The following is a 12,071-nucleotide window of genomic DNA, read 5'->3' as shown; positions in this document are numbered from 1 at the left end:
AAGAGCAGCTACTATGTGGTCTTTACCTTGGGTGACACGTAGCAATATACTTTTTTAGGTTTCTTCACTTTCTCAGGAGTCTGGCTGTCAGAGGGAGAGTCTTCATCCTCATCCTCAGTTGTGGTAGAAGGACGGCGCTGGGAGGAGCCCAAATGTGTGGATGGGAGGTGCCACTGTGTGTTGGCATAGCTAGTAGAGTTGTAAAGATAGGCCTCAAAGTAGATACTGACCCCTGATGTGGACACATTGCGCTCTACAATGTTCATTTCATTTTCTAAAGGACACAAATGGAACAAATGTAAAGCTTGATAACAGCCAAGAAATGAAGTTCAGCATCTCAATTAATCTCAATTAGTCCACAGAATAGCACTAGGTTAGAAGTATCATTAAGGAAAAAGTCTAACTGTGGGAACTTGGCAAAGTGAATCTATAATGAAGGAGGCTCAAGGGCAGGATATGGAGCCTTTTACCTCCAGGAAATCAGTCTGTTGTGGCTGGCTGTAGGCCTGGGAGACAGGGTGGCTTGGAAGAGGGGAGAGTGAGAAAGAATACAGAACTCTTCACTTCTAGGCACCGGTTCTAACCTGACTCCTGTGTGAAGTGACCAAAAGCAATAACCATACGACAGTCATTCAGTAGCTTGTGTGAAAAAAATTGGTAGTTTCATTCCTTATGAGATAGAGGCCCACATCACAAAATAATTAAGAATGAGACTACTACCTAGTTTTTATGTAGTATTCTTCATCTGTAGTTCTCAAAGCATGCTCAAAATTGGCTCTCCTACTGTTAACCTCTGAGAGGCAAAGGAATCAGTAGGCCAGAGAGTCAGCTTGGCAATCACCTCTAGAAAGTTAACCTCTGAGGCAGGGGAGGAGGCAGCTCCTGGGTTATACCTGTTGTGAGGATAAGGAATGTCTGTCTCCAGTGTTTTCTCCATCTAGCTTTATTTGCCAGCATCAAATCACTTCATTTAAATATTTTTAAATGAATGGACATTACCAGGGCAACAGAGTGTGGCTGGCATGGAGGAAAGCCACATTTAAATCAGAAACCAGATCACTTGGCTACAACATATGAAATCCCATAGATATATCAAGGTGCGATTGGATTGGGATTAACTCACCACTGAGGACAATAATGTCAAAATCGCCATTGCTAATGGGCTGGTTTTGGTAGGAGATGCAAGCATGGAAACAGCCTCTACGATGCAATGTGAGTCGCAGGAACACTTGGCAAGTCTGCCGATTGGACATCACAGACTTCTCAAACAAAACAGCAGAGCCCTGTTCTTCTTGGGGACCCAGCTAGACAGAGAGAGAAAACAACAGTGGAGAGGATGACACTCTCTAGCTCCATAGGAGACTGGGAGATAGGGATGGAGTCCAACTCACCTCATGGATGGAAAGGCTGTAGTTGTGCTCATCTATTGGGGACACAGAATTGCTGGTGGGATTATCATACTCATCTCTGGGGACAATCTGCAAGGTGTGTTGCTGCCCATAGGTCAGCACCAAAGTGGAGAAGTGGCAAACAATTTTGGTCTTGGAGGGAACCACCATCCCTGAAACAAAGAGACAATTTAGAAAGAGAGAAAGCTCTTTGCTGCTGTGCCTGGGGCTAACAAGATAGGAGTACAATGCCCTGCAAAGAATGGATGAATTAATACATTCCTCGCCTCTGCAACTAGAGAACCAAGCCACTAAGCACTGAAATGCATGGGATGGGGAGGAAAGAGCTTGCTAGGGGATAGAGGCCCAGCACTCTGAACAGGGTTAACTCTCAGCTTCATTAGTGTCTATTTAAAAGAGTGTCCTTCACTCCAATCATGCTAGCATTTAAGCCTTCAACTCTGGAACTCACTCCCACTGCTGGTCCAACAAAGTCTGTTGAGACTGTAAGACTCATCTAGTAATGCAAGCTTTAGTCAGAAGGGTATTGAGTAAGTTCTGGGGATCCACTTTTGGAGGAGATAAAGGGGGCAACTGATCTGGTATTGTGTCTATTTTTACAATTATTTAACGGATGTATTTTTTTTATTGTACATGAACAGAGGGTATAAAATGTTGTGATAAGAATCAAACAAGAAAAATATAATTTAAAAGGAAAAATTTAAAGCTGATAAAAAGGAAACTTTTCCAAGCAATGTATAATTAATCTGTAGAACTGACTGCTACAGAAAATCAGTAAGCAGAGTTTAGAAAATCCAAGAGGACTGCAGTCAAATCAAATTGCCATGATATTAGCTAGGATATAAATTATAATTCTTAATCTTTGTGCATAATGGCATTCTCTGACCACAAACTTGGTCAGGATGAAGTTACCCACAAGGGATGGTATGGCGCCAATGGCTAGGTAGGTTGAGAGGCACTAACAGCCTACTCCAGTATAGCAGCTTCTATTTTCCCATGTTTGCTGGTTACAAGCTTGCTTAAGCCAAGAGTTTCTACCACTTGTGGTGGCATGTGTGAAGAGCAGAACGCTGAGGTGTAAACCACGACCACATATCTATCTCAGCTACCAACATGTATATCTTGGTGCCTCTGACACCTCTATATCCACTCAGGCTCACTACCAATTCATCTAGACCTTACCTGGCTGAAACACTTTGTAGTAGGGGCTGTAGGCCACATTCAAGCCGCCGAGCTTTATGGTTATCTCATATCGCCCAGCCCTGCGCACAGTGAAGGCCACTTTCGCCACATTGGAATTGGGCTCCTGAAGGACTTCCTGGGTCACAGGAATATCCATTGCTAGCTCCACATGGCAGATTTGAACTCGCAGCCCCACAGGCCGATGAGCAGGGAAGGGCTGCCCATTCTTATAGAATAACTGCATGGGGAATGGAGAAGCCCAGGTCAGCAGAGATATGGGATGCATGGACAGAGAGAAACCAGCCGCTTTCCAGAGGGGCAGGAAGGGCAAGATGGAGCCCTGCCTCAGCAAGGGAATGAGGGGACAGCAAATGCAGGACAAGGCCCCACAGCCCCTTTGTATGGGCACCATTCTGCCAGAGGGAGAAGGGACAGTGAGTACTCAGGTTCCTTATTGTTCTCGGATTAAAAAAGTGACTTGAGAAGAACAAGGTTTTGGGCAATTGATCCCTTAATTGTTAGTGTGCATCCAGAGCAGGATTAACAGAACCCAAGCTCAAAAGAAGAGCACGCAAAGCCACATCCTTATAGGAAGGCCACTAAGTCTTGTCCATGTGTCACCAGAGAACTATGCAGTGCCCCCCACCATTTCACCATAAAGGAAGGTGCATAGGAGACACTCACCCCAGCAGTTGACCTAGATTGTGCCGATGACATGCAACAGCATGAAAGGAGTTTGTTAGATACAAACATTGTACTCAGCTCAACCATGAAAATGACCTAATAGACAAACAGGGGAGGACCTCACCCTGTCCCACACCCTCCAAACAGGGAAGAGATTTTCCCTTACATCGCCTAGAGGTGGAACTCTGCTCCTAACCCCCAATCTGTGTGGAGACAGAAACATTCCCTTACATGCACTCGGAAGGCCATGCTGTGGCCCACCTCATAGGGGTCCTTCCAGTCCCAGGAGACTTTGCAGGAGCGGGGGTCCAAGTAGTTGCCTCGCACGTAGTCATAAATAGTTCGCTCCCCTCGGCGCTCCCTGTCCTCATGTTGGAGGAAGCTGACTACACGTGCGGCAAGCTCAAAGAGAAACTTAATGGTGAAGAAGAAGGCTACAACGGATACTGTGATCCCACCTGAAGCAGGGAGAGAATACGGGATGGTTATGACAGCATGACCAAGCAAGGCACTGAGATCCCACTTTCATTGAGATTGGATATCTTTCTAAAGGATACGCTCTAACTCAACCAGAAGTTATAGGCTGGATGTAGAAACTACTGTGGAAAATTCTGTGTCAATACACAGGCCACACTAGATCACCACAAAGGTCCCTTGGTTTTAGAATCTATGAATGACTATGAATTGAGTGAAGATGTAGATACCCAGAGTCCAAAGTATGGCACAGGAGAGTCTAGACACATCTTTGAGTGGTTCTCTATAAACACCCTACATAAAACTGCTGAGATCCCACCAAAGGAAACAATGGGACAACTACCATTTGTAGCATTTAAAACTAGACAGGGATGGATCACAGAGGGAACAATCCTCCACTAGTCCCTAAAGGAAAAGGGAGGGATGAGCTAGGAGAGAGGTCAATGGGATGAGCTCGCTTGGGATTGAAGAACAGAACAATGGGGCAAGTTTGCAACAGAAGGATAATGTGGCAAGAAAACTTTGTTTGTTAGGTAGATTCTAAATCAATATGAAACCATTCAAGACAGTAGAAGACTTAGGGAAACTCTTAGGATCCTACAACAAGATGCACAGACATTAGGGCAGCCCTCTCCACTTACCAATAACGTAAAACATCAGGTCCCTTCGGTGAAACAGCTGAGGATCATAGCTGCATCTAGAACACAAAGCAGACTGTGTCTACTGCAGTGACTCCTTCTCACATCCACACATCTTACAGTTCCCATCAACAAATACCCAATGCCCCATAACTGTTAGGAGCCAGCTGGACTCTCCATCTGCTTCATCCCTCCATGTTACATGCTTCAGTGGGAGCTAAGAAAACTGATCTTCTTCCTGAGATCCCTCATGCATGATACCAAAAGCCTATGGAACACTCAATCAGCCCAATTTATTGTAAAGAACAATTACACCACAGATTCCTGTTCTGAACAAGTGATATCTGAAATTAGGACAATGCAGTGCGGGCTACATAGACCGTACTGGGAGTGAGCAAGTGCACTTTGGGGACTGGGAAATAGGGCAACTCACGTCAGGGTCACCAATTCCAACACTAGTGACTGAAAGTAGTTCCTATCTGCTTGATGGCTTGGTGAAGTGAGTTTGCATGGATCTCAGTTCCATTCCCAGAGGTCATGTGGGCACATCACAAAACTACCACAACAGCTGGTGCAATTAGCCCTCACATTGGCAGCCTCAGTAGAAAAACTATGGAATAAATGGGTCACGGAGCATAAACTTCTTCCCCACCACTCCCTCCCCATGAGCCCTCTAGTGTAGGGTTGAAATACATTTGGCCCTTCGGAAGCTGAACCACAGAAGATAATGGGACAGGGAAGTGCACCTACATCTTCTCTCTCACTTCAGAGAAGTGGAAACACCATGCACTTTCAATTATTGCAAAAAGTTTGCAGGTGGCTCAGGGGACCCTCAGGTTGTGACATCATGGAGTAGTGCAGGAACCACTTTGTTCCAGAATCTAGTACCTAGCCCAATAGCCAGAGGTGAAAATTAGTTTCAGACACACCAGTACATACAATGTAGCTTGCCAGCCATTAGGTGAAGAACTACAATGTGCATACAGCTAGTCTATGCATGAGGTGAAATTACTTATCAGTTATCACAACAGTAACAGCAGCAAAGATCAGCACCATGCAGGAAGCTTAGGCCAGACATTTCCCTATCTGATGGCTATCACACCTGCCATCCCTGAGAATTCTCCCCACTCTCCAGCCAATGACAATCACATACCTTTACATGAGTGCCCCTGTCCTAAAAGCCAACAGGGAGGCACTCATTCCTCCTCAACGTCCTTCCTCTTAGATCCAGAGGTGGAGAAAAGGTCAGCAGGAAGGGTCCAAGCAGCAGAGCATTGTAGAGAAGGAGGCTTTTAAAACTCACACCGTAGGTTCAAAGTTGGAGAAAAGGGACTCAGGTACAGCAATGTATCCCCTAACTCTGCGAAGAGGATATCGCACTCTGCAGCCCCCAGGTACTTGCTAGCCTCCCTGACTGGGAAAGGACAAGAGGAAGAAAAATCAGTTACATCTATCCATGGATGAAGAAGGCAACCTAGAATGGGATTAAAATAAAAACTTGACTCCATGTCAATGCCACAAGCATAACAGCTGTAAAGCACCACAATGTAAGTGAAGTGCTAGGGCTTCACCATATCCCAGCACTCTGAATATAGCTGGGTCTCATTTCACTTTGCAGCCTAGATATGCAGGGCCATTCAGTCAACACCAACACCCCTGAAACCCTTCTGGTCCAAGATGGAACAGAACTTTGCCAGCCCAGATAGATTTCCACAGGCTGAGGATTTCAGCAGGGCAACCAATTACTTGGTTCCCATTTGAGAGTAAATTTTATGGACTGGGCACTGCCTGAGCCCCTCAGAGAAAGAGGGATGGGAATAAAGCTAATGAAAGGCATGGTGCCCAGCAAAATATGACTGCATCAATCCCACGTTAAAGTTATTCAGCTGTAGGGACATTGCCATTGTCTATAAATGTCTTACACAGAATTTGAGACCCAAAACAGATGGGACAAATGTTTCTGCTGCTGCCACTTTACAGGCATCCCAGATCTGAACAGCAGGTGGCCTCAAAAGACACTTCATTTTAAGCACTGTCCATCCTGCTAAAACTCTGGGGGCATGCTCACACTACAAATTTGTCAACCTTTGTTAGGTTGACTTACAGCCAACACAGTAATTACTGCATTTTTTCATGTCCATATTAGTCTCCTTCTGTTGGTGGAGCACATCCTCACCAAAAGCGCTTCCACTGACTTCAGAGGGGCAATGTGGGGGCGCTGAGAGCCTGGGCTCTCAGCTCCATGCAGAGCTCCCTACTGGGAGCCCAGCTGATGCCTGAGTTTTCAGCTCCACTCACCACTTGGAGCCCAGCCAGGAACTAGGAGCCCAGTTGCCTCTCCCCCATCCTCAGGGTTCCTGGTCCCCGACAGTGGGGAGCCTAGGTGGTAGCCCGGCTTTGGGTGAGGAACCTGGGTTGCAGCCCGGCTTGGAGCAGGGAGCTGGGAGACCAGGGGGGACAGCCAGGCTCTAGCTGGAGCCCCTCACCTGCCTTAGGCTGGCAGCCCAAGCTGGGGGGTTCATAGCAGGGAGCCCACCAGCCTTTCTTGTCAATTTCATGGCTCCAGCATAGGAACCATGAAATTGTCAAGAATGAGAGCAAACAGCCAGTGCAAGTAATGCAACTACACTGACATAAGCCCTATGCCTCTCGTAGAGGTGGAGTTATGTTGGTACAGTAGGGCACTTATATCGGCGGGAGCAAGGCTGTAGTGTGTACACTGACATAGTTAGGTTGACATAAACTGCCTTATGTCAACCAGGCCCGAGTTGCAAAACAGCAAATCTCTCATTCAGTCTGGAGACAAACCCCATAACAGACAGGATCTGTGCAACTTATAGAGAATGGGAAATGTCCCAGTGGTGCATGAGCCTTCCTAGCTCACACCTGTTCATTGAGAATGCAGAGTGAAGGAAGGAGACAGGAATAAATTAGGAATAACAGTGCAAGGCACACAACAGCAGCTCTCCCAGAACAGATCACATCCGCTAACTGTCTGATAGTGGTGTTCTCCTTCTCCTTCATGCCAGGACATCTGCTCTGCCTCACTCCCTACTTACCCACCCCTCCTCTTCAGGGTGCCTGCCATGTTTACCCCATCCCTTCCAAACCCTCTACTTCAGGATGCCTGTTGCCTCCCCAAGACCTCTTACCCACAACTCCACCGTACAGAGCCTGCTGCCTTCAGGGCACATAGCTCTCCAACTACATATGCAAACAGATAGGCAAATCTGTACAGAGTTCTATACATGTGCTGCAGAAAAATGCAGTCTCCTGCTGTCTCCTGCTCCCCCACATCTCAGGGAAAATCCCACCCATTCAGCTATTTTATCATTCCTTCCCTCTTTGGCTGAGTGAAGAGAGTTGCAGTCCTTACGGCATGAGCTGTCAATCTCTACTCTACCCAGCTTCACGCCTTTGAACTCTCTATTCTTAATACAGCAAGGCAGGAGCTGCTGATCTAGCTAATGCCCTGTGATACAGGCTGGTTAATTGACTCATGAATGGGTTACCAACTGTCTGTAAATTTACGAACAGTCAATAAAAAAAATAAAATTATAACACTGTCCGTAAACCCGTAAATAAATGAAAATGTCCGTGAAACTGGGTTGAAATAAAACATTGTATTTTGACATTGATTGTGATCATTCAGAATTACTTCTTGAATCATAAAACTATACTGACCCTGACTTCATCAATTTCCTGTTTTCCATTATTGCACATGCCCAAAGAACCCGATTGATCAATTATCTCCAGCTAAAACAATTACGTTACTCTGAATTCCTGTGTACAGAATATCATGAGTACACACTTTTGTGACATTATTGTATTGTTTATGGTATTTTTAGTGATGTCAGTAAGAAGTTTACCATGTCAGTAAAAAAAAAAAAAAAAAAAAAAAAAAAAAATCAACTTCAGATCTTCATGTCAGTAAAAACTAAAATTCAAGGGTGGCAACCTGTGCAACCCCAAATCTTTCACACTATGTACTAGTGACATCACCCCCAAACCTGTACTCCTTGATGCTCATTCATTTGGCCTTGAAGCCTGGCTTCAAACTATGCTCCAACTAAGCCAGTTTGTTACAAGGTTTTACCTATCCACCAGCATAAATGGTTATGAAGCTGCAATGCAGTCTAGGCAGGAATACAGTGCAGGGTATTGTTTCTAGAACTATTTCTTACTCTGGTAGCCTCAGCTTCACTGGCAATGAAATCATGATTGCTGCACTGTTTTTAAACACAGTAACACACGCCTGCCTCCACCACTCCTCCCACGCCTTCCCAGGACCACCTAAGTGCTCCCTTTGTATCTATCTCACCCTCCAAATGAGGAGTGCAGTCCATCACTGAGCAGTTTGTAAATTCCACAAGGAACCCCATCACTGTGCAACTCTGAAGTATTTTTGAATCTCCAAGGAAATGTTTCACCAGCATCTACAGAAACAGCTCCCTTGCCCCAGTGAAAAAATTAAGTACAAAACTGGCACTCAGGGCCCATATTCACAAGTTGCCTCAGCCCAGAACTACTTCCCTTCTCCAATAAGTCATGCTGAAAGTTAGCCTGTTCTAAGTTTGGTGCCTGCAACCTCCAGAATCAGCAAGATCCACATTGTTCCCACCCCTAGGAGCTTAATGCCAATACAAACCTGGGTCATTTGTTCTTGGTCACAGAATTTCAGAATTAATTACCCATGTCTGACAAGCTCTCTCCCTTAATCAGCCCAGCAAGTTCTTATTTCATTACCTCTGCATGAAACGGCAGGCAAGGCACCAGGTCAGGTGGCCAGCAGAGATTAAAGGAGCTGCCAAATTCACAGCCAGCTTCCCTCTAGCATGTGCATTAGAACCAGCCCCAAAGATACTAACTCAGCCGGGGCACTGTGAGGTAAGCTGTCTGCCCCAGTTAGCTGGTGCCCAGAATATGTAATTCATTCACAAGTTATTTTAGATTAGTATCAGGCAGTGCCAAAAACTGCCAGCTAACAAGGGTGCGAACTAACCTTTCTGTGAAAGATACCAGTATAGGGTCAATCTCACTGCTACGCAGAGAAAATGCCAGCTTTCCTACAGGCCTTATGTGCATGATCCAAGGACACAGAAAGAAGAAGAAGAATTTAAATTTGGAAGACTTAATCCAGATTTGCTTCCAGAACTACCTGCAGAGACAGGATGGAGTGCATAGTACCATACAGAGAACTGCTGCAGAGACAGCAGAGTATGCAGCAAAACTCTGAGAGCTGTGGGCAAATGTAATTGCAGCTACAAGGGGAATACTAGCTAGCACTGGCATGATAGTGTAATTGCAGATGTAGCGCCATTAGGGGGCACACGCTATACAGTATAAACCAGTCTTGTTGAGGCCCTAAAACACATCATCTTTTCCTCCTTTTGATGTTTTGTTGCTGCACTGATAGATTTATACTGGTTTCCTCTCCTCCTCTCATCCCCAGATTCCAACAGATTTCACGAAAAATGGATTACAAATCATTTCTGCAGGACAGTATTACCTCAGATCATAAAAACAAAGATGAGAACACCTCAGCAACTTTGTAAACAGAATACCATAGATGGCATATTTAGCCACGAGGACAAATACCCGCTGACAATGCTCAGTGCTTCTCAGAACACACACACAAGAAGTAGATTCTCCTTAGACTAACAACCAGTATTTTCTCACATACATTAAATGTGCGCAAAGGTACCAGTGCAATTGCACATATGCACTTAATTTTAAAACATGTTCCTGAAAGACAGAAGAGTCAGCTCAAGGGGCACTGGGCAAGTTCCAATATCTAGCCGCAAGCACAGAAAGCCACATTGATGGCGAAGATCAGCACAAACATCTGTTACTCTCTCTCTCCAGGGTTGAAATATATAATCAGAAACTTTAAACAAGGTCCAGGTGTAATGCAGACTTCGCAGAAAAGAAAAAATACAAATGAGACCACAGAACAATGCCAAAAATCTAAGATCACACATTCCTTCTAATCTCAAGCAGATCCCAAATCAATGTCAGCACGCATGTGCGCCTCACCTCCCACACAGCAGGTCAGCCTTCTCCATTCACTCATGACACAAAATTCACTTTCCAAATAAAAATAACCCTCAGCCACTGCTTCTAGGGGAACAGCGACTTTTCATTGCTACTCAACCCTCCAGCTCTTCCCAAAGTAGAGTCACTCAGACCATCTAAACATCACAAGCAAAACACTAGAGAATGCATCTCTTCAGCCAACAATTAATTTGAGTAAAATTGCCCAGATGTTGACCTCTCTCAAATGCCTCTCGTCCAAAGTTTCCTTACCAAGCCCAATTCTCCTTCCAGTCTTTGATTCTCTTCCTCACCACTGGCACGTCAATTACAGTTCTCCCCAAAGTACCATCCTCAGCAGAAGTGGCTCAGCTGTAACTCAGCCTGTGTTGCTGCTTGTCTTGATCATGCTCATGATCACTTCAGCAAATCAGGTAGAACTAGGTCACAACTGAAAGGCACCAGCAGCTCCAAGATCACAGCAATCCCAGTATATGCATGAAGAAGAGACGCCACAGCAAGGCTTAACTCCCCCTTCCTTTCACAAGACATCAGGGACATTGGTCACAAACTGGATCATGGCATAAGAGGTCTAGGAAAAGACCTATGGCCAAAAAGGGATGCGTCAACCACACTAGCCATCGCTCTCTGCTGGCAGCCTCAGTGAATTTCTGTGCATTTGTTAGAACCTCGGGCAATGGCCATTGCCAGGAAGTCTGAATGATGATAAAACCTCTCTCTTATATGAAGGACTGGACCAGCCAGAGTCAGGATCCTGCAGACCAACACTAAAGGAGTTCTTCAGACCCTAGAGCTTCACCTACAAGCGGCAGACAAGCAAAAGAGCTTCATATGAGAGGGGATATATAACCCTTCTCCATTTTGCAATGAAGTGGGAGGGAAGAGAAAGGGAATGTTTTCCCCAGGAACTGAAATTAGAGGGGGTGTTAGAATTTAAACGGGGGTGAGGGCCAACTGGAGAGACTGGGAGGGATGGGGGGGCAAAGGTTGGCTATACAGCACCATAGTAAAAACTGAAAAAACCACATAACAGTTTTAGATTTCTAAACCAAAAAATATAAAAAATGTTTTAAAATGTATTTAAACTGACTTTTGAAAAATTATTTTTAATATAATAAAAATGTTTAGCACAGAAACTCCTGGCTATAACGACCTCTTGAGATAGCAACGATGTGAGATAACAACCTTAGCAAATAATGCATTTTAAAAATCTTGGTCTAATAGGAAACATATACTTATATACAAATCTAGCATTCTGGAGCAAAGTAACTAAAAAGCATACTATTCTAGATGTCCCAAGAACAAGAAATTATATTAATTCCTTCTATATATGCATAAGCTTTCAAGATATTTCAATTAAAAAAAAATAAAGAGAAGTTAAGCTTACTGTGGCTGGCTGCCTGCTGGCTGTAAGCAAGTTTTGTATGTTTTCCTCAGCAAGCTGAGTCGGTGCTAACTCTCAACCTCACATTTTAAGACATTAAACACCAATAAAAATCAACATTTGAATTTATGATTATTGTTGTTTATAAATCATATTCTGAAATTATTAGGTTGGCCATGTGCCAACACTGCCGCAACAAACAGCTATGTGAGGAAGCTAGTCTTTTTTCATACTTTTCCAAACCTA

At 44.7% G+C, this 12,071-nt stretch overlaps 1 protein-coding gene across 7 annotated transcripts in view; it reads right to left on the bottom strand.

Moving 5' to 3' along the window:
* The window catches only part of AREL1 (apoptosis resistant E3 ubiquitin protein ligase 1), a 28,673-nt gene that overhangs the window by 15,092 nt on the left and 1,510 nt on the right, over positions 1 to 12,071 (bottom strand). For 3 of the 7 annotated variants that reach the window (XM_067533278.1, XM_067533253.1, XM_067533284.1), the window contains exons 2-7: positions 4,391 to 5,801; positions 3,507 to 3,733; positions 2,592 to 2,829; positions 1,392 to 1,561; positions 1,124 to 1,304; positions 27 to 274 (exon numbers count right to left, since the gene is read on the bottom strand). In XM_067533278.1, the coding sequence (XP_067389379.1) occupies positions 27 to 274; positions 1,124 to 1,304; positions 1,392 to 1,561; positions 2,592 to 2,829; positions 3,507 to 3,733; positions 4,391 to 4,406 (1,080 nt within the window). In that variant the 5' untranslated portion in view covers positions 4,407 to 5,801. The remainder of the gene's footprint in view (positions 1 to 26; positions 275 to 1,123; positions 1,305 to 1,391; positions 1,562 to 2,591; positions 2,830 to 3,506; positions 3,734 to 4,390; positions 5,802 to 12,071) is intronic. The other 4 variants (XM_067533260.1, XM_067533268.1, XM_067533293.1 and 1 more) reach the window with 4 other exon arrangements.

Source organism: Emydura macquarii, unplaced genomic scaffold (genome assembly GCF_026122565.2).
Source record: "Emydura macquarii macquarii isolate MOO-44397 ecotype Brisbane River unplaced genomic scaffold, CSIRO-AGI_Emac_v2 contig_374, whole genome shotgun sequence".
Taxonomy (NCBI): domain Eukaryota; kingdom Metazoa; phylum Chordata; order Testudines; family Chelidae; genus Emydura; species Emydura macquarii.
Note: the sequence above shows the minus strand (reverse complement) of the source record. Positions and strands in the feature narration are given on the sequence as shown.